General features: G+C 45.9%; 1 protein-coding gene across 6 annotated transcripts in view; it reads right to left on the bottom strand.

Annotated features, from left to right (window-relative positions):
- The window catches only part of MICAL1 (microtubule associated monooxygenase, calponin and LIM domain containing 1), a 43,345-nt gene extending 20,757 nt beyond the window's left edge, over positions 1-22,588 (bottom strand). The window contains exons 1-7 of one of the 6 annotated variants that reach the window (XM_083617878.1): positions 22,488-22,588; positions 21,686-22,085; positions 7,476-7,770; positions 4,397-4,604; positions 2,717-2,833; positions 2,035-2,136; positions 423-578 (exon numbers count right to left, since the gene is read on the bottom strand). In XM_083617878.1, coding sequence (XP_083474004.1) covers positions 423-578; positions 2,035-2,136; positions 2,717-2,833; positions 4,397-4,604; positions 7,476-7,739 — 847 coding nt within the window. In that variant the 5' untranslated portion in view covers positions 7,740-7,770; positions 21,686-22,085; positions 22,488-22,588. Of the gene's footprint in view, positions 1-422; positions 579-2,034; positions 2,137-2,716; positions 2,834-4,396; positions 4,605-7,475; positions 7,773-20,117; positions 20,268-20,699; positions 21,095-21,128; positions 21,586-21,685; positions 22,086-22,487 lie in introns of those variants that run through there. The other 5 variants (XM_083617877.1, XM_083617876.1, XM_083617881.1 and 2 more) reach the window with 5 other exon arrangements.
- Between the last annotated feature and the right edge of the window lie 289 nt (positions 22,589-22,877).

The raw sequence follows: 22,877 nt of genomic DNA, 5'->3' as shown, positions 1-22,877 counted from the left end.
TCCATTTGCTGACTTCCCAAAGGCATCTGGTTGGACACTGTAAGAAAGCAGGATTTTTCACAAAGCAGGTCTTTGGTTTGATCCAACAGAGCTCTTCCTTTGTGCTTACAGAGCTTTATATTGTTGGCACTTGAGGAAACAAATATCCTATCTGCCAAAAATCCCATGCCAAGAAAGCCTGATTTGTTAAACTACCCAAACAAGCAGATTTACATAATTTATTCAGCTTCTATTGGAATGTATCCAAAATGGCAAGGATCCAGGACTGGTCAAAAAGGTATATGAAACAGGTTGACCCTTTTCCATTTGCTGTGTGGGCTTCCCCGTTTTCTCTCACTGCAAACTACGGAATGACATAGATTTTATTGAAGGCACAAGGGGAAAGTGTCATTAACTGTAGGTAAGAAGCAGCCGGCCCAGACCTGTTTTGTTGTAGAGGTTTTGGAAGAATTTCTGGTTGTAGATGCGAGCCACTCCGCTGATCTCGGCCACTTCCACCTCAGCCCTGCTGTGGTGATTAACGAAGTTGGTGGTGATGCCAATGGCCAATTTCCCACGGGTCTCCTTCCGCTTAAAGCCTGGAGATAAACACACAAAGAGCGCTAGTCCTGAAGGAAAGGGAAGGCTTGGCAGTTTGTGAAAGAATTAGGGAAAGGATAGAAGAACAGAACATGGGGCCTGTTCCCTCATCTGAAATATGGTAACACCCCAAAAGTGTCCAGACTAGCCACTCTGTTTCTAGTAGTGGAGTAGCAAACGCCAAGCCCCAGCTCCATTGAATATCAAGATCTCTGATGAGTTGCATGGGATTTACCAGCTCTCAAGGTGACACCATGAGGAATTCTGATTGAACGTTGAGAGAAAGCTCAGCACCATGGCAGGACGGCAAAAGCCGAATTGGGTTTCTCTGTTCGGGGAATTGTTGGTAGGGCTTGAAAAATACTGCAGCACTCCTATAAAGGTGTGGGAAATGAAAGGAAAGGGGCAAGGAAATGCTGGAGTGGAGTGGCAGGTCAGCTATGAAAATGGTCTGGGCAAGCCCCAGTAAAAGCTGCCACCAGAGCCAGCTTCCTGGTGCCAAAGCGTCTACAGAGATTGTTCCCTCTCCCTGCTTTTCATCTCCTCTCCTGCCCCAAGGCAAGATGCCTTTCAGATTTTTTTATGACCCAAGCTATTATCAATGGTTGGCGTTGTGGTAGGCTGGGCAGCTGCTCTTGCCGACGCACCTAAAGGCCTCTTGAGGAGCCCTTGATTTGGTATTGAGGGAGATCAGGAGAAGCAGAGCAGATGAAAGCAAAACCTTAAGTCAAAAAACACCTTTAAGCATGCACACAAAAGCTTATACCCAGAACAAACTTAGTTGGTCTCTAAGGGCTACTGGACATTCATTCATTCATTCATTCATTCATTCATTTATTTATTTATTTATTTATTTATTTCGACTGCGTCAGATCACAGCTGCCTACCTGAATCCAAAACCTTAAGTGTCAAACATATGGTCTCTAGGCCAACTCCCCAAGTGACAAAATGAAAAACATTTAAACACACTCAAAAAGAGGCAATTTCAGTTTACTCTACTTCACTCAGCTTGAAGATTCCAGGGCAAATATTAATACTGTACAAACATTTCCCCAAACAACCAAAAATATAGGAAGCAGGGCTCCCCTGAATTCTGAGTGTCATAAAAGCTGAGGTTTGGGGAAGTGTCTACCATCCCCAAAATCTGCAATAATGCTTTGGCCTTTCACTTGGCTAAGCACCATATCTACAAACTGGACTGCATCTGCATTGAGTTGCCCTGTTTGTTCCTAGAAATTTGTAGCTTTGCCCTTTATTCTATCTGCTGGAGGTGCTCAGTACAGGGGAAAGGGGGAACCTGTTCATCACAAGGCCAGAGGCACAAGTTTCCTCCAGTGTTGAGGAGAGATGCTATTAGAGGCCCAAGGAGCTGTTGATAAGACACCTGGAGCATCAAAAAACCCCGAAGTTAAATTCTCCCACAATCTTAACTAGAGGCCTTAAAGGGCTGCTTACCTTCTGGCACAAACCTGCCACCACCGGCAGAGATGAGGACGTCAAATTCACACTGGTTCAGGAGACATGAAGGAGGATTTAGGATGGCTCTCCAGCCACTCACTGTAATAACAGAGGATGTTATTAATACCATCAGGATCCCTGCTGCAAAGACTGTCAAATTCACCAGAACCTTCCCCAGACTTGCATGTTTATAAAGAAAGCAGGAACAAATCAGGAGAAGCTGCAGGTCTCTGTCTCAAAAGCAACCCAATCCTGTCTTGGAATGTGTTAAGGGCACCATAATGTCCTGGTCTGAAACTCAAGAACTGCATTTGTTCACAATTTTGGAGATGGGATTGCCTTTGTGGAGGGACCCGTAGCCAACAGGACACCCATGAAAATGTAACAGCTTGACCAAGACATGCCTCAGAGCCATGCGTTGCGAGTGATGTGAGAGACCATGAGCATTTTTTTGGCAGGGTGTGTCTAATGGCTTGGTTTCTTTCTGGTTTTGCTTCTATGGCAAAGTAGGGGGGAAATGAACATTTGAAAGTGGAGGCAGAACGGAAAATAAACTCATCCATGAAACAGTTTTTCACTATGACGTCCTGAGCTACCTTCTCACCTGCAGAAACAAGGGGTGTGGATTGGTGCATTGCCCTTAAGAACTCCAAAGGTGTGGGACTTTTGTCGTTCTTACCTTGTCCATCTGAATTTGCTGCAGGTGGGATGAGCCCCTTAAACTGCACATTGATGTGAACCTGAACCCCCAAGAGTAAGGCAACTTTCAGCAGGATCAGCTGCAGCTGACGGATGCCTGCAAGACGGAGAAGGAGAGGATTAGCAGAGCTGGCCCAACTAAACAAACAAACAAGCCCATCTGTGCCCATTTCAAAGTTTCCCTCAGGCAAGCACTGCCTTAAACCCCAGCTCCACCTTCCAGCCACCTCTTCTTCCAATTTCAGAAAGAAGCCTGTTCCATGATTTCCCTGTCATGGGGTTGGAAAATCATGGCCTTCCCCAGCTTCAACAAGAGGGATACTGAGTCCCAAAGAGCTATCGAATATGGCACCATGGAGCGCTTTCTAGATGCAGGTTGGGGGGGAGGAGTGTGCAACAAGCTAAACTCCAATAAGCCAATAGTGTTAACGTGAAAGCAAAGCCCAAAAGACAGGAATGATCATTAAAGTCAGCTAATTCCTCTGCCACACCGGCAATTTGACCGATTTATTTACTTACACAATTTATTACCTTATTTTTCGCTCTATAGGACGCACTTTTTCCCCTCCAAAAATTGAGGGGAAATGTGTGTGTGTCCTATGGAGCGAATGCAGGCTCCTTGGCTTCAGCGATAGCAACGCTAAGCCTCCGAAGCGCAGAGGGAGCACTCCCTCCGTACTCCAAAGGCTTCATGTTGCTTTCGCTGAAGCCTGGAGAGCCAGAGGCGTTGGTGCACACTGACCCCTCTCTTCAGGGATAGCCGCACGTAGCCCCTCCAGCAGGGAGAAGCTGCACGGGGCTATGGCTTCTTTAGCCCCCCGCAGCTTCTCCCAGGAGGGAGAGGTTGCGTGGGGCTAAAGAGGAAGCCAAAGCAGCCAGTGGGATCCATCCCGCTGGCTGCCTTGGCTTGTGACATAGCTGCGCGCAGCCCCTCCGGCAGGGAGAGGTTACGCACATCCTGTACGCTGCTCTTTGGGGCTGGGGGGGAAATAAGATTTTTTTCCTTGATTCCCCCCCCTAAAAACTGGGTGTGCCCTATGGTCCGGTGTGCCCTATGGAGCGAAAAATACAGTAATTTATTTGAAACACTGATCCAATGCTGTTCTTTCTGAATTGGTACCACCTTGATGTACAGTTACTTTCTTGAGATGTACAGTTTAATTTGGGTACCCATTGCAGTTCCCTCAATGAAACACAATCCTCCTTATGAGACACACCATAGAATCGTAGAGCTGCAAGGGACCATGAGGGTCAACTAGTCCAACCCCCTGCAATGCAGGAATCTTTTTGCTCCATGTGGGGCTCGAACTCACAACCCTGAGATTAAAGCCTAATGTTCCATCGACTGAGCTATCTAGTAAGAACCAATTCCTGAGAATGCCCTTTCAAAAGCAGAAATGCTACATTTTGCAGTAAATGTTCAGTTTACATAGGGATGCTGGACCTTTAAATGCACTTTTTCAGTAAACACTTTCTAGACAAAGCCATTTATTTATTTATTTATTTAGTTAGTTAGTTAGTTAGTTTTATTCTTATTCTTATTCCAACCTACCCACTCCCACCACTACTAGCTCCCATTAGCTGGTAATGCTGGTTTCTCGCCACTGTTCCATAATGTTGAAGATCCTTTCCCTGCCCTGGTCCATTCTGCATTACTTACTGATGTGATCCAAGGATCCTGTGCAGAAGTGGCCATAGAATTTCTTAGCTCCCAGAGCCCGCAGGTCTTGGATGCTGAAAGGCCAAAGGTGCAGCACATTGTTCCGTGAAAAGGAGTCTCTCTTCTCCACCACCACCACGTGGGCTCCAAGGAAGGCCAGTTCAATCGCCGAGCGGAGGCCGCAAGGGCCTGCCCCAATAATCAGGCACTGGAAAAAGAATTATCACCGGGTGGTAAGTTTATAAAATGGTGCCATAAAGGAGACAGTGCTTACACTTGGAAGCTGCCGTGGCCGCAGCCTCTGGAGCGGGCCGGTAACATACAATCCATAAGAGTGACTGTGAGCTTGGCATTGTGTCAAAAGAGCAGGCAGGCACAATGCTGCTTTTCAGAGGCAAAGGAAAACCCAGGAGCCTCTGTCCAAAGTCCAACTCAGGGGCCTAATCCGGCCTGCCAGTTGGTTTAATCTGGCCCCTGTAGCAGCTTACTTCCTGAGTGACCTAAAAAAAGGTTAACAACTTCAGTCTTAAAAAAAAGGTTAACAACTTTGGTTGGGCCTTTGGTCAACCCTCACGGCCCTTCACTTCATCAAATCTGGCCCTCTTTGAAAAAAGTTTGGACACCACTGCTCTGCAGTTAACTGGTTTTTGCCATTACCGTGGTCTTGTCCTCTCACTACTATAAACACCTTCTTCAGGGATTTTTTTTTTTAAAAAAAACCTGTTTTAGCACGGAACTTAAGTATGGCGAACCCACACAGAGTGACTTGTCTCAGTCTCCTTCAGCAAAGCAGCCGTTCAATCACATGAGTGGACAGTCAGAATTTGAATCATGCTTTGTTGCAACAGATCCAGCCATACTGGAAGTTCTTAAACATCCACCAATATTTTTTGCAACAGATGTTTACACTCTAAACCACCTAAGGCCCGATGCTGCCCATCTTGCCTGTACACCCCAACAAGTCACTGCAGATCCAAACATTATTTTTGCAGGGCATTCCGAGATCTGCTACATACTTCTGAGCCCTACTCTCAGAGCGTACGTTTAAGGCTTATCTTGGCAGTCGCCTCAAGCTGAACTGCTTAGCCTCCATTCAAAGGCAGTTTGAATCCATATATGGGGTTGGAATGAAGACAGCCCTTGCTCCATAGAGCAGAAACTCACACACCAGCACCAAGCATCCTTGGGCAGCTGCCAAAGGTCAACCCCATTCCTGCCAGTGGTTCCCCCCTTAAAAAGAAATTCAGCCTGATGCTCCTAGCCGAGTCTAGCCACAAAATGGCAATCTCCCACAAGATGGCATAGCTTTGTTCCAGGACAGGGCATTGTGGGAAATTCAACCAACCATCCCTAGCTGCCCGGCAAAGGCTCAGAGAGATTTTCAGGGCACCTTCCTTGCCATCCAGTGCTTTGTGCTGCCACTAAGTAAGCCCAACAAGGACCTCCAGAGTTCCCTTTGTCTCCAGTTCTCTCAAACCTAGAGCCAGCCCTGGACAGAGTACAGAGTCACAAAGTGACATGGAGCTAAGAGTCACTCATCATCAGCGGCGATGTTCACACAACCACAGTCCAGACTGTTCAGCACTTCACATTCCCAAAGCTCCACAAGCTCAGCAAAGAGTCATGTTTTCCCAGCAACAACCTGTTGCTGCTTAAGTGCTAGGAAGATGTTAAGTGTTTCTGAAACAGAAGCTCACTCCCAAGGGAATGCAACTAGGAAACAATACAAAGTACCAATTTACCATCCTGTAGGCTTTTCTGTCCCGTGGTTACTTGACCATATGATTTAGCACAAAAGTAGGGCATTTAATCCCCCTGCAACACATTCTTACGTGCGGTAACAGTTGGAGTCTCGACCGCAAGGGCTCCCTGCATTTCTCACATGGCTGGATTGTCAATTATATTAGGCATCCCTGGGTGTGATGTTAAGCAGGGAAGGTGGTTCTCCTGAGCTACTGGGTTTCATGGACAGAATCTTTTAACAGCCACTCAGAGCTCCTTTGGGAGGAAGAGTGGGATAGAAATTTAATAAATAAAATTAATATATATATAAAGGAATGGCTTCTCTTTCTTTCCTTTCCTTCAGGTTTCACAATTCCAAGTGTTTACATATTTTGAAAGATTTTCACAACACTGGTCTTTCTCAATTTTTCCTTTTAATTTTAATTGACATTTTGTTGTTTTGAGGTTTTACAGAGAAACCATACTGCGTCATCTCCATTTGCTTATGTGCTGTGTGATGATTGGTTTGTTGGTGACGATGCAATTAAATCTTGATTTTAATGCGTAAAGCGAACTTTGGAAGGGTTCTTCAGGAACACAACTTCCTACACGTTTGGAAATCAATGGAAACCCCACCATTATCAGTGCGAGTTATCTTTTAGAATAACAGGAACACAACAGACGATCTACTTCTGTAAGTTAAGAACTAGGAAGTAATGATAAAACATTGTAGCAATGCACGTAGGGGTAGGCAGAACTAATGTTTACATTACGTATAGCAACAAATCAGGAATTGGAGCTAGAGGTACAGCAACCACAGAATACGAAAAATAACCTAGATACGATCATCTGTACTGCTGAAGTTTAGCACACATTTAAGAAATAGGCCTGCTTCAGCGTCTGGGAAACACAGGAAGATGGTCCTTGGTATTGACCACCAGCGGACAGGCCTAGAACGTTCAGCATATCATGTGATGACCATCAAGTAGACAAAAGCTGCAGATCCTTCAGCCCATGGACCAAACCTGGTCCACCAGGTGTTCCTATTTGGCCCACATGGTAATTTTTCTAAAACCACTTGCACCTGCCCCACATGTGAGGCAGGTAGAGACACGGCTGCAAAAAGCAGAACTGAACTCCTGGCACATCAGCTGATGCATAGAGAGTTCAGTCCTCCTTTGTGTAGCATCTCCCCCGGTGGGCAAACGTTGACAGGTGGGCAGCACAAATGACCTGTCAAAAGTTGGCCGCTCAGGGTGGTGGAGATAAAGATGTGGCCCGCCAGGACGAAAAGGTTCCCCCAACCCTGAGGTAGGCTATTCTCTGCAGCACAGCAACCGCAGTTCTGCCACCTTACCTTGGTGTTGGCGCATGCTGTCCCCTGATCATAGTCTTTGTGCCCGGCCTTCTTGTCTAGCTTGGTCCACAAAGCCTTGGCACTCCAGTAGTTGAGACGAGACTTGAGTTTGTGATAGAACTGGAGCTGGCCGGTATGCTCCAGTCCCAGGTGTCTGCAAAGCGCCTCAAAACTTCCCAGCACCTCTTTGCACTGCTTGGCATGGAGAAAAGTGTCAAAGAGCAAATGAGACAGATTGGACTGCTCCCCATTCTGCTGGCTCATCCTCCTGGGAACTCAGGGGCAAAGAAGAAGCCTGGAAAAGAAAGAAAGCAACAGGTGAGCATCAACAGCTCCTTTGGTATTGCAAGGCAACACAAGACATAACTCCTTGCTTCCAGCTGCTCCCCCTTGGGAGATGAAGGGGAATGCAACATACTTATCTGTTTACACCCATATGCAGCCTTATACATAGGTCCTGTTCAGGAGAAGAGCAGTGTCTGAACTCAAGACATGCTCAAGCTTAGACATGAGAGCAAACGCATGCAGTATGAGCAGATGCAGAAGTCTGAAAGCAATGTATCTTGTCTGAGCTATTCCAGGGGTGGGAGAACTCTTTGGCTTGGCAGGCCAGATCTTTATCTTCCCATACCCCATGGCCCATGGCCCAGCTTAATAGATGCAAGAGAGACAGCGAGCACACCAGCTGATTGACAAGTGGGCGTGATATGGGGGAAATGGCCCCAAGGGGCCAGACTGGACCCCTGCCTAGCCAAGATTGGATCACGACCTAAAGTTCCCCACCCCTAAGTTATAACACCACCACTACTTCTAGTGTCTAGAGGTCAGATGTTAACTGTGATAGGTATATACAGACTATCAAATCCCAAAGAAACATATTTACATATTTGAAAAGCCCCAAGTCATATTTAGCACAGAAAATGGAAAGAGCATAAAAACATATGCTTATTCCCAGTTAGGGTGCACATTTTGCCCTCAGCAGCATTAGGAAAAATCCAAGCTCTACCTCCAAGCAAAGGTCTGTCTCCTTTCACAGACAAAGCCAACAGTCAGTGTGAAAATGTTGCACACCATGGTTGACTCATGCATGTCGGGCCCAGAGAAATAGCTGGGAAGTTATCTGAAGTGGAAAAACACCACTTCCTTTTCCCCTCAGTCCATTTGCATCCCACCCGCCAAGTCTGGACCACAGAGTATGCATGAAAAGTCTTAATTCAGGTTTGCTTTGTGCTAAACAGCAGATCTACAGAAGACTAGAGGTTACACAAGATTCGGCTGCTCTTTGACTTTCTTAATCAATATTAATTCTGGAATGCAAGATATACAGACTTTAGCAAAGAACGCAGGAATACAAAAGACTCTAGCAAACAAGGAAAGTGATGAAGTGATTAATCTGCACATGTGTACTGATTTTCAAGAAAGGAGTCCATATATTTCTAACAAGAATGTTATGGGCAGTTGATATACTTGTCCCGCTGCAGCTTATTCATATTCAGGAGAAGGAGGAGTGATGTGTTTACTTGCTGTCAATGATACAGCTGTAATTTGGAAGCACTACAAAGCAGCCTGCACATTTCTCTAACCACAGCCCTAAGTTTCCTAACACAGTGACTTGCTCGGCGTTCTGTGCTAATTTCCCCCAGCTTCGTGGTTAGCAACTTCCTGTGCACCCACTCAACCACATTTGTTGCTAAAGAAGACTGACACAGGCTGGGGAAATTCCTTGCAGTGTCTAAAGAGAAAGGTGACTTCTTTCTGGTTTGCAGAAGCCCATGTGCACACACATGTCTCTCTCTCTCTCTATATATATATATAATCGTTTACTAACCATGGAGAAAGAGCTATTTCCTTCTTGCCTTCTGCACACAGAAAGGATAATAAAACAGTTGACTGGTGTAACTTCTGCTAATGACATTTCTTTCAAGTGCTTTGCATATATATCTTCAGGCATGCATTGCATGGAGAAAGTTGTCTTTCATTGAAATCAGTCAGCTTTCCTTGCCTAGAATGCTGACTTCTTAGCATCAGGGCATTAATTTATTTTTTTACTTAATGCAGCTGTGAAGTCATTGGGCAGCCAATTTGATCAAGGAAGTTTTGGTGCAGGTGTTTAATCCATCTGCCCCATGTTTTCCTGATTGAACTTGCCCTCCCCAAGATGCCTATTTGCTGTGTGCGCGCGATACAGGAACTTGTATCATGCCAGTATTTTTCTCTGAATGGAAGAAATAGCAAGTGTGTGTGTGTGTGCGTGTGCACATATACACACATCTGTGTGAGAGCAATTTAGATCAGGCAAACAGTGCAGGGATAAGAAGTTAAAAATATTCACCTCTGTGCTTCTTCCCTAATCAAATTAGCACTCACATATTCCATGGCTGCATTTAGTTAAACATTAAACATTGCAGCTCTCATGTCATAGAAGATGGTGAACTCTCATTAGTTAAAGGTTTTTAAGCAGAGGCTGGGCAATTACCTATCAGTGGTGGTGTGGCAGTGGATGCCCTGCTCCATTTGTGAGTCCTTCCAACTCTAAAATTCATTTTTTCTAATATATGTTTCATCTTGTACAAACATCTTTATGCTCAGTGTTAACAGCTGAGCTGTACAAAGACTCTGGGCTTGAAAGCTATGTCCACTACAGAGTTTGTAACATTTTTGTTGGTCCTTAGAATGATGTGGATTTTGGAATATTTCTTGTGAACCAACATGGCTCCCTTTGCTTTTTTCACAGATCTCCAGAGTTGCCCCACATGAACTGAAAAATGGGGAGGTTGGTTGGTGGCATCATAGCACTCAGCCAGAACAAGCCCAGTGTGATTTCTCATGGTATGGCAAAGAAAACATCAGGCACATGTCCTCTTTCTGGATTTCTTGGATAAATATAGAAAGGAAATAATTCGATTTAGTGCAAAAAATTCCCCCACATGAGATGCACAGGCCTCTCCCCAGAGAGGACATGCAAGAGTTACCCTTTACCTACCACACATTACCCTGGGCTGTATGGGGTGTTGAGGGTAGTATGCCATGAGGTGGGAGGGCACATAATGCTCCCTCTAGGGTAGCTTGTCCACCTTTGGTCCTCACCCTGCACTCAGCTCTGATCTGTGACTCCTAGAAGCTGTCAGCATGCAACAGTGACCACACCCCAGGAAATGGCTTCAACTGGCCAGCTAAACCAGGTGAGGGTAGCTGATGGGTCTCAAACCCTCTGTGAGTCAGGAATTTCCCCTGCATGTGAAGAAAGGCTTCAGTGGATTGAGCGGATGAGACCAATAGTGGGTCCAACAGTCAAGAAGGCGGCTTCTGCATGTGCTGTAGGGTGCAGGTGGGACTCGTCAACCAGGCAAGGTAGCCCAACTAGCAGAAGGAAGACTCTGATCTTAAACCTCTGCTGCCTTGCGGGATATCTTTTGAAGAAGACAAGACTAAGGAGTAAACCCTACACAGATTTGGAGTGGAGTTCCTAAGGCATTTGGATGGCGCCTTGTACACTTCCTTCCGGCAATTCCTGCAGCCAAGCTGGTGCCAAACATATTGCTCTGCTTTCCTCTGGACCGTATCAGCAAGGCAGGGTGTGTGTGTGTGTGTGTGTGTGTGTGTGTGTGTGTGTTGTCTTCTGGGCATCCCAGGACCTACACACTGCCCAGGCTTTAGCGCTGCTAATGTAGTGGTTTGACCTCACCCCTAGAGGCGCACTTCATTGTCCCTTGAGACAAATGAATACCAACCCTGGACACGCACACATACAAAGCAAGTGCATTTCACTGACACTTCCTGATTGTATGCAAAAGTTTGCACAGTTTGTCAAGCACGCTGTTTGTCATGGGAACCATTTTTACAAATCTCCAGTGTGTCACATGGTTATTCCCTCAAAATGAGGGGGCAGGGGAGGATTATTACATCATTCCTGCCTGCCTTCCCACTTCCTCTGTTGTCTATCTTCCAGACATGAAATACACTGGGGTCTGGCAACCCAGTGAGTTCCTCTCTTTCAATCATTTTCTTCTGGCAGGACTTATGCTCTGGCTATGGCTGGGGAGGAGGATTTGAATATATAACATTGAAAAGTGCTCTGTGCTGCAAGATTTACTCAGAAGTACACCCAGTGGTGTTTACTGCTGGAAAAGTATGCATGAGGGTACATGCTAACCCTAGAAGCAACAACAACAACAAAATTAGATTTTTTTTTAAATGCTAACCATTACATTTCAAACATTTGGGATTAATAAGCCTATGCTGACATCATCCAGAACTAGAAGCTGTTCGTTATACAGTGAACACAAAGGACAATGGGAACCAAGACTATAATCCCTCCCCATCTATGATTAAGTCCTCCTCATTCCCCAGTGAGGGTCATGTAAGGCAGGAAACTGTCTGGGTACATTTGACTTGTAAATTAAACAGGGGGGTAGGTATGGAGGGAACCAACAGTGCCAAGTATTAGTAAACAGGATATTAGCCAGGAGACTCGCTATCTAAGGAAGTCTTTGAGGGCTGTTTCAATGCCCTCTCCTTTCAGTCCTTGAAACTTAAAGATTAAGTATCTTCTGACACTTGCAATTTGAAAGCATACATCTCACATTTTGAACACTTGGCGATCCAGACCCCAACCGCCATGCAATAAATTTCTCTGACTGTGGGGAAAAACACCCACCAAAATTTTGAAACAAATTTGTGACACGAGCTACCTTGTTAGTGAAAACACACAACGGAAGTTACCTTAAAGACAAAGAAATATTTTACGGCATAGACTTTTGTGAATATTTCAGTAAAGCTTGTTTTCCTCAAAACTTTGAATCATGACAAACTATATGCTGCCCAGGCTTAATCAGTAACTGTCTTTGCCAGTTGTTTGAACAGCATATAGGACCCTTTCCCAGAGACTCTTTCCCAAGGTTTCAACTCAGGGAAATATTTGAGATACACACAAAATCTGGTTGCATTTAACAGAGTCATCCTGTTAGCGCAAGGACCTCCTATGCAATAGGGTTTCTTGTCCCACTCCACTCCCTGTGCAACCCACCTCACCAGTGCAAAAAAAGATCTGTTTAGAGGGGCACAGGAGTTGCATAAGGAGAGGAAAGAAGAGGAAGAGGAAGTACTACTGCACAGGTGGAAATTCTTGCGCTAACATTGTTGGCTACATCCCATCCCCAGACCCCAAGATCGCCATCTGAGGTCCTTCTTCATGTGCCTCTTCCACAAGAGGTCCGGGGGGTGGCAACACAAGAATGGGCCTTTTCTGCAGTGGCTCCCTGTTTGCGGAATGCTCTCCCTGGGAGGTTCATCTGGCGCAGAGGTCAGCAAACTTTTTCAGCAGAGGGCCAGTCCACTGTCCCTCAGACCTTGTGGGGGGCCAGACTATATTTTTTGGGGGGGAAATGAACGAATTCCTATCCCCCACAAATAACCCAGAGATGCATTTTAAATAAAAGCACACATTCTACTCATATAAAAACACGCTGATTCCTGGACTGTCCGCAGTCCAGATTTAGAAGGCGATTGGGCTGGATCTGGCCCCTAGGCCTTAGTTTGCCTACCCATGGTCTGGCGCTTTCATTATACACCTTCAGGCGCCACGTGAAAACGTTCCTCTTCAACCAGGCCGTTGGCTGATTAACATCCGATATACTTTCAAATGTATCGTGAGAGGGGAGATTATTGGTTTGTTTTTTTATCGTATTTTTGTTATGTATTTTGCATTTTTTTATATTGTGGTTTTGTGGTGTAAACCGCCCTGAGATCCACTCAGGTGAAGTGGAGTGACAGTAATCATATGATCATCACAGCATGCAACATTGTGTTGAAGCAAAAGCCTTGGGCAGTGCTAAGAACATCTCAGAATCCATCCCCCACCCACCCTTGTGCCAATAGCACTGATATAGAAAAACCTGCTTTAGAGATCAAGGGAGACACTCAAGAACATTAACGAATTGCACCTTGGAATTATTTATGTAATATCCTAAGCAACCAGCTGGTTCCTTAACCAATGAGGAAATGCTTGCGCCCTCAGACAGGCAGGCTCAGCATAGCTTGTTTAAAGGCTCTGCAGCACTGACTGCATCAAGCAATGTAGAGGGAGGCCTGGAGACACCATTTGTGTCTATCAGATTCTGTCTCTATTCAATATACAGCGGTAACACTGGTTACGAACTTAATTCGTTCCAGAGGTCCGTTCTTAACCTGAAACCGTTCTTAACCTGAGGTACCACTTTAGCTAATGGGACCTCCTGCTGCCGCCGCGTGATTTCTGTTCTCATCCTGAGGTAAAGTTCTTAACCCGAGGTACTACTTCCAGGTTAGCGGAGTCAGTAACCCAAAGTGTTTGTAACCCGAGGTGTTTGTAACCCGAGGTACCACTGTATTCCAAAGAAACTTAACTGGAGCAATAGACTGCAGGAGCAGCAATCTGACCTGAAAACGATCTGTTTGTCAATACTGCAGACATAAGCAGGAAGACACAAAGAGCACTGCAGATATTTGCCTTCATCGTGCCTCCATCCTGCAACCACTGTTGAATAGGACTGTCTAAAGCCTCAGACACCCTGTGTGTGGCTTGATTTCCAGGGCTGCCAAACACATGCATTTGTTTTGAACTTCTGCATACTAAATACCTGTGAAAGCCACACCCCTACTCTGAGATCCTTCCAAATATTTTGAAACTTCACGGTGACGCCTATGCCCCCCACACCCACATCCTTGTGCTTTGCATCCACCACTCTGATGGAAAAGAACTGCCAGCCCCAGACTGCATACTCACAGCCCTCTCTTCACCCACAAGCATGCACTGCACAGGGGAGGAACAAGCCCTGACACTGGACTCCTCAGCCTCTGCAGGTGTGAGTTCAACAAAAAGATTAAAGGAGTAAGTGATCCTGCTAAGTGATCTTGAGTAATTGCTCCCAGACAGGAAGAGAGGATTGAAGCAATGACCTTCCAAATCCCAAACCACTGCCTTAACCAAAGAAGGAAGCTATCTTTTCAAAAGCACGCAACAGCATTACACACAAACAAAAGCCCTTCCCCAATGCAGTGCAGGATTGAAAGAAGCTCATGCAGAGAAATAAACAGACTGTGCACCTCTCGGCTACTACACATTTCATCAGAGAGCCTGCTTATAAAGAGTGATTACACAACTGGCATGATTACACACATAGTTGTGTGACTCACATTTACAACAGACATAAAAAAAAATAACACAGCACGCCACTAAGATGCGGACTGGGCTATCTTCCATTTTGGTGGCCTTACAAAAAGCTAACTTCAGTCCAGTTCGAAAGTTGTTTCTCCTTTAGCCAACCCTAACCTGCTTTTATTTTTGTGCAATTAGTGCAGGACATCGTGGGAGAGGGATAAGAGGCTGTGTATGCACCATACATTTAAAGCACATTATTTCCCCCAAAGAATTCTGGGAACTTTACGCCTCACACAGCTATCATACCCAGTACCCATATCAAACTACAGTTCCCAGAACACTTTGGGGGGAATAATCAGCTTCAAATGCACTGGGTGAGCAGAGTTTAAGATAAAAGGTTACAGAGTCAGTGGCAATACCAGTTCTGAGCTATCAGTTTCTTTTGAACCAAGCACTCAATTATAGGAAGCTACGTAACCCCGCACATGCCCATAGAATAGATATTAACAGGGTTTTTTTCTGGGGAATGGATATAATGATGCCAAGGCATATTTACAGTGGAATCCTTTTGATGCTCAAAGTATCATAAAGTGTTGAACAATCCATAGGGCAAAGAAACATCTCTAAAAAGAAATGTTTAGCACCCATTGCTCACTCTAGGATTGCTGGTGCAACCATAGTCTAGATCAGGGATAGAGAACCTGTGGCCCTTGCAGTGTTGTTGGGCTCCAACTTTCAGCAGCCCCAGACAACTTGGACAACATGGACAGGAGCTGTCATTCATCAACATCTGGAGGACCACAGGTTCCTCACCTCTGATTTAAGGGGGAATGCAACCCACTCTGGAGTGGGGTGAACACCGCTTCCAGGGCAGAGGAAACCACCAACAGGACCTCTGTCTTGCCTAGACTGAGCTTCAGTTTAGCTACCATTTCTTCACTAAACCTATCCAGAGCTTGATTTCAGTTTTGCAAAAACAAACATCCGAATCCTTCTCTCTGTTATCGCTCGGAAATTCACCACCCAAACTTGTTTGCCAGCCTGCCTGAGCTTTAGTTCCCATCTAAGAGATTACAAACTTGTTCTGGGACTGTATTACAAAATATTTCATCTTTAGTTTACCCACATTATGAAGCAGTGTAGATCTTGCACATTAAAAATCAGGTCCTCACTCTAAAGAAAGGAGGCGCAGCTAGATGAAGGAAGCATTTTCCTTTTTGCACTTTCTCCCCATCCCGAAATGTTAACATCTGCTAGAAGAAAAAGCAACTGTCAAGGTTCTGCAGTCCTTATCTATAGCCCTTGTGCATTACTTGGTTGGTGATTGTAACCATCACAGACAATACACTTCTCTGGTGAGCAGTAGGAGGGAATGATGGAAGACTGACCACTGACTCTAGACCAAGGACATCATCATGAATCACAGCAATTAGCAGGCTTTCAATTGACAATTTCACAAGATCTGGCCATAAGAGATGCCCAAACACCCATGTGACAGTGAGGTGAAGGAGAATTAGGGTGCTTCATGACAGGAGGGGGGGCATAACACAGTAAACATATTCTTCTGCTATTGCAGATGGGTTGTTTAGGTGTTTTTAAAAAGCATATAGGATCCCCTCCCCAAGGGTAAATCCAGGTTAAAAGCAGGGTGAGGAATACAGGCTGGTATTTTGATGCCAACAATATTGCATGGAAGCTGCAAATAAATAAATATATAAATAAATAAATAAATAAATAAATAAATTTGCAAGCACGAGGAGTATCCATTTCACAATGGTTGGAAGACCCTTTGTACAATGTTACTTCCTTACTGGAACAAACCCTGAGGTGCTAGGAGCAATCTGAATGTAAAGTATTCTGGTCTGACCTAGGAAGACATTTAAAAGAGTGCTAAAAGGCATAATTAATTATTAATCCTTGGGCAACGAAAGCAAAACAGAAGAGGTGGCACAGTATGGTGCCGGAGACTTTGCACTGTAAACTGCACCTGTCTACCATTTGCTTCAGACATTCTGCACTAGACTGCAATTCCACGTTTCCCTAGTGTTCTGTTCAGCCAATCATACTTAGGAAAATTGCATTCTTTTCCCAGACTGGAATCATGCTATTCATGAATACACCAAGTAGAATGGAATGGGGATCCACATATATTAACTGGTGCCCGTTAGATATTTTTTTGTCATAATTCGTGATCAGCAACACACCCCTTCCTCCCGTGCCCACACCACTTTATGAATTGTTACAAACATTGATATATGAAGCAAATGGTCCCCACAACCTTATCCCCCTGCAGCAATGTCCTTATTTTATTTTAAGTTTAAAAAAAAAAGTGTTCACATCCCCAGCACTCTTCCCCGGTGACTGCAATGAGTATCAAGCTGGCAATATCAAGGAATATACCAGGAGAGGGGGACACTGCATTTATGTAATTTCCAAGGACCACAGAATCATACATTCTCCATCTCTTCACACCTGGTACTGCACTGGTGTCCCATAAGAGGCCTCAGAAAGGTCACTTCAGCTCTGCTAACGCAGCAAAAACAAGGCAAGAGGCAGCAGTTACAAGTTCCCAGTCTCTGCAGCCACAGCAGGCGCTGTGATTCTCTAGCTTTTTGCTAGAGCACTCCATTGTCCCTCAAGCAGCAGACAGATGCCAACATAGTGTACACACATGACTCAATAACACTAGTGGTGTTCACCCCATTCCATCAATGATACACAGTCAGATATATGAATGTCAATGTCTAGATCACACCAAGAAAGTCAACCGACATTATATGACAACTTAATGCAGATGCAATAAGGCAGGCTCCAGATGTTTTGGACTACAACTCTGATCAGCCTAAGCCAGCGCAGCGATTCCAGCTGGGGCTGGTGGGAGCAGTAGCCCCAAACATCTGGAGGGCAAAGCTGCAATAAGCACATGCTGGATGAAAGCAAAACTTAAGATCTTTAAGGATTTCCCATGCAACCAGTGAAAGCACCACACCAACTTAATTTAGCCATAATGTGAAATGTAAAGCCTTTTAGCATTATCGATGGGACAGTATGTGTTGATAAGTGTGGAGGGAGAATAGCCAGGGAGAATGTGTTGATGCTGCAGAAAACACTGGATATATAGGTAACAAAAGGATGCTTTTGCACACACATTGGAAAGCAGTTGAGGAAATGGCAGGGCTTCACTGCAAGTTACTTGTCACTTAAAAAAAAAAAAGCCTGGATGAGCCCTGCACATTGGATTTATATAGTGCTGAAGAATAAAGTCTTTCAGAATAAAGAAGTCACAAGAAGAAGGGTAGTAGTTTCTGGAGGAGCAGGTTGGTCTGTATGTCACAGATTATCCAGTAGGACAGGCTTAGGATACTTACTGCTTATGCAATCATGCTTTGCATGAGACTTGCAACAGTTAAAAGGGCATGAGCTGAAGGGAAACAAATAGAACTTTCTGAACTTTCCTCATCTACCCCTCATACTTTCTGAACTTTTAGGCTTTTCCTCATATTTCCTGCCAGATAATAACTGACAAAAATGTTGAACTTTTACTGGGTTTCCCTCCCAGTTCATTTAGCGAGCCAGTCTGGTCACAATAGAATTGATGCACACAAACCATCATGCTAAACCAGGCTTCCTCAACATCGGCCCTCCATATGTTTTTGGCCAACAACGCCCATGAGCTAGCAGGACCAGTGGCCAGGAATGATGGGGAATGTAGTCGCAAAACATCTGGAGGGCCGAGGTTGAGGAAGCCTGTGCTAAACCATAGTTCAGTGTGACACGCACAAACTTGAACTAGCTACAGCATGATTTGTGTTTGCATGCTTCCCCCCTGCTCCTGCACAGTCAGGAGTAATTCAAAAACATTAGTTTGCCATTTTGTCCAAATTGACAAACTGAGGTTAACATTAACTATGGGTTGTTTAAAACAAGCCACCTTGTTTAGGGCGACATGTGAGCGCGCACACACACACACACACCACCTTCCTTCCTATTTTATTTATTGTGTGGAAATGAAGTGCATTCAGTTATAATATAAACACAAAAGAAAAATACTTACAAAAAATGTAGCAAGCTTTCAGTGTAAGAACAGAAAGGACAACATCTAGAGTTCAGAACCCACCAAAAGTTTCTAGTGCTGCTGTTTCAACTAAAGAACAACCTACAACTTAATTGAGTAAGCTCAACGACTGAAATCCTGGAAGTCTAGATCTGGAACCAAACTTTTGGATTTTTGCTCTCCTCCAAGAAGACACTTTTCACATGCTGTTTACTTCTGCTGTGAAAGATCTCCAAGACCACTCTAATGCTCATTCTGTCCTTAATGAAAAAGCCAGCAACATGGGACAGGCTTGTACAACATGCCTCCCCAGGGAACTGAGCTACACTCTGCATTGTAACGAACAACATCAAGGACTCAACAGACACACTCTTTTCCTTCCGAGTCAGCAAGGAGTTGCACTTAATTGTTTTTTTCCTGCATAAGAATTAGGCTGCCGTGACAGTTAAACAATTAGAGGTACAGGTGGTGTGAGAACTAGAGAGAGCCCTACAGCCATGCCTTTTTGTTGTCTGCACATCTGCTGCAGCAAAAGACATGCCACCTGGCTGCTAAAAAAGAAAGGGGCCAGTATGGATTATTACTTGGGAGCCAGCGGCATCCGCAATTTGCATTCATATTTCAGCATTGCACTTTATCAGCACACACACAAGCAGTTCTCTCTGCTTATTCTGTGGAGGTGGCTTATAGGAGGCCTTACACACCAATCTCCCTTTCATAGTCACGCATCCCTAACCAGCTACAAGTAGGTATACAACACAGAAAGAAGTTTTATGGTCCTTCTCCCCTTCACCTTCCAACACCTAGGAGAGCAACATTTCCTGTTTTCAGCAAAGCTCCTAGTAGATAGAAGATAAGTTTAACTTCGTTTCAGCAATTAAAATTGCCTAAGCCAAGGAGGAAGTAAGCATGAGAACCAGGAAGTGTAAACTCTGTTAGTCAAGGTGCTGCAGTGGTTATCAAGCCTGCCAAGCACACGTAGGTGCTAAAGGATGCAGATAGCACATGCACATTATCTGCACAAATTTTGATGTGACCTAGTTTTATTAAACATAAGGCACCTGCAATGGGGCAAGAGGGGTGGGAGGTCTTGGTTTCGGATGGTCACAAGGCTCAATGAAGGAATAGGGCGGGAAGCCCAATAGTTGCATCTTCTCTCATTGTTGGGAAAATTTAAAATTATACTCCTTGTCTCCAAATTGAGGATCAATGAACTTGGTCACAGGGTTGTCAGTAAGATTGCAGGTGCAGGATAGGCAGAAATTCAGCTGACAACTTTCAGGTGTGGAGATGCAGTTAATACCATTTGCCTGAATAGCAAAAGGTGTAGGCAAGATGTTGGCAAGGGTCAATTTGCTGGAGGCAAGTGCTAATTTGTAGAATTAAAGAAAAATGTAAGACTTAAGTCAGTTTGAAAGCCACGGTGTGAATTAACAGCCTCGCTACTAACCCGAGATGCGCAAAGTGCCCATTCTCCACCACCGCCAATGCAGACTCGCACTCTTCGTATTACTTCGGGACTGAAAAAACGAGGAACCGAGCCCTTTCTACCAGTCGTAAAAAGTAAGGCGATACAAAGACGTCATCTTACACAACATACTCAAGCCAGCTGGAGCTCTCAAAGAACCCCTCCCATTCCCTAGGCACGTAGTCTAGAAAGCCGAGCCCGTAATCCAACCAACAGGGATGGTCCAAGGCTCCAAGCCCTCAATCATCCACACCGCAGGATCCAAGAGGATCCCTTGCGAGGTCGCAGAGAATGCTGGGGCGCAGCTCGCAGATCACGCACTTTTATTGGGCGCTTCTACGGCTACCCTTGCCCCGCCCATCAACTATCAGCCCGGAGTCCTACCCGTCCCCATTGTGATGGGTACCTTTCCCGAGCCCCCAGGGGCTAAGATTCCCCCACACTTTTAATGGGGGACACCCGCGCCCTATTATCTCCTGGTTAGTCTCTGCTGCCTTGGAAGGCAAGGGGGGCGGGGACCCCCTCCCAGATCAAAGTTTTAAGCTGCAAGCGGCTCCCTCCTACCTAAAGCTCCGACCGCAGGGGCTTCCCTCTCCTTTGAGCTCCTTGTCCCATGCGTAAGGTCGCTTCTCAAAGCCGTTTCCCGCATCCTCTACCTTTCGCGCCCACGGCTCAGCGCATACCCAAAGAGGGCCTAGTTATGACTGGCCGCGGAGGGAGGAAGAAGAGAACAGGGCAGCCGCGCACTCTGTACATGCTCAGAGGGACCTCGGGTTTGCCATTGGCTCTCGCGTTCCAAGGCTGAGCCGCGGCTGCTTGCCACGAGCACGCGCGTTTAGACCGACCCGCCGAGCCTTGGCACCCGAGGCGCACGGCAATTCCTTTCTGCCAGCCTTGCCGTTGAGCCAAGCGCGCAGCGATAGCGCCGGTCTCTGGGCTACCGAGCACGCAGTCCGGCTGGCGATCGAAGGCGGCCCTCGGCTCCGTCGCCACTTTACCTCCTTCCCGGTTGCGCTCCGCTTCTTCCGCCGCCGGGGCTCCTCGGCTTCTCCCCGCTAGGAGTGGCTTGTGCTTAGGCTGCTGGAAGAGACACCCCTCCCCAGCAGAGACTGCTCCCCCCCCCCCTCGCTGCCTTTCTGGATCGGAAAACGCGGCTCAACTGCTCCCTCGGCTCCGCAGGGCGGAGCTTCTTGCCCGGGCACTTTAAAAACTCCTTGTGCAACCTGAAGACGACTGCAGCAGCAAGGGAGATAATAATCCCAAAGCGAGGGTATTATGACCCTTCACAGGATTGTTGTTGTTTTTGGAAAAGCAAATAAATGCGCGAATGCTTAGTGTGGGATCCGTTTACAAATGCTGACATAAAGCACAGAGGGGCCTAGGATGTGCGATGCAACTATTATTTTATTTTATTTTGCCGTGCAGCCGTCACACATGTCGAGTTAAAAGTGAAGCCCGCTTGGCCTCACGTGTTGCCCATGCGCGCTGCTCCCACCGGAAACGAGTTGCCCCCAAAACGCTCTGCCGGTGCAACGTTTTTTATATCCTACCTTTCTTTCACGGTCCTCAAGCCAGCATGCAAAGGACTCCCAGGAAGCTTCCCGGACAGGCACCGTCGGGATCCCAGATCGGCTTAGCTTCAGCGAGGGTGTTTCATCCTGTGCCCTCCGACTTTATCCGGGACCGGTGGTCTGGGACAGGAAATTCAGCGTCACTTGTGACCAGAGAGCAGGGAGGGGAGAAATTCCTTTAAGCGTTACTTCTTGCCCTTTCCTTAGGGCTGATTCATACATGTGTGGTGGCCGCACAGGAAATGCTATCCTGATCCACTGGGTGTGTTGATGGCATGCATGAAGTGACAGCCCACCTCGATTTCACCACACACCGCCTTTTGCTCATCTATGGTGATGCTTGAGAATTGCAGGGCCTGGGTGTTTGCATGTGCTAGTACTGCGCAATGAAACACATGCATACACAGTGTGTTGGTTGTGTTGCCACAATCAAAAGACAATAGGATATATATGATCATAAGTAGCTTTGAAAAGAAAATAAAGCACCTCTGTTTGCTGTAGTGCAGGGCTGGCTCAAGTCATTTTCTGCCTGAGGCAAAGGACATGGTGGTGCCCTCACTGTTCCAGGTACATAAGTCAACAGGACAGCTGAATAATATTTCAACGATGGCAATGGCCTCCACCACAGTTGACGGCAGCAGGCTAACTATGGGGGTGCCATGGTACAGCTGGCCCTGCTGTGGTGCAAAATGCTACAAGAACATTCAGTTCATAATGTTACAACAAGAACAGGCACCCTATGAAATTAACATGCTATTTAAAAATACAGTTGTAGGTTCACCTGTGTCATCTGCCGCTTTCAGCATCAACTTTGTTTGCTGCAAATGCCCCTCTCTTCTCACAGCTTCATATTCCTCTTGGTTATCTGCTCGTTCTCTGCCTGAAGGCTACATTTAGATGGTGGTTTCCTGTCTAGCTGATTTAGTGCCCGACCAGAGGCAGAGGGGAAGTACAGGAAGGAGGGAAGAGGTACCAACTAGCTTGAAGGTTGTATATTTCAGTTCCTGTTTTGTTGAATTGTGGCAGCACCTGCAACAATCTTTTAAGCTCCAAATCTGTCATTTGGACTAACAGCACTCAGCACCAGGGGACAGTCCCCTTAGCCCAGTGGCTCTCAGAGGATGTGGCACGCCAACCTGGTGTGGCAGGAGAGGATGGCAAGTGTGGCAGG

The sequence above is a fragment of the Podarcis filfolensis genome, assembly GCF_964270895.1.
Source record: "Podarcis filfolensis genome assembly, chromosome: 6".
In the NCBI taxonomy this organism is placed as follows: domain Eukaryota; kingdom Metazoa; phylum Chordata; class Lepidosauria; order Squamata; family Lacertidae; genus Podarcis; species Podarcis filfolensis.
Note: the sequence above shows the minus strand (reverse complement) of the source record. Positions and strands in the feature narration are given on the sequence as shown.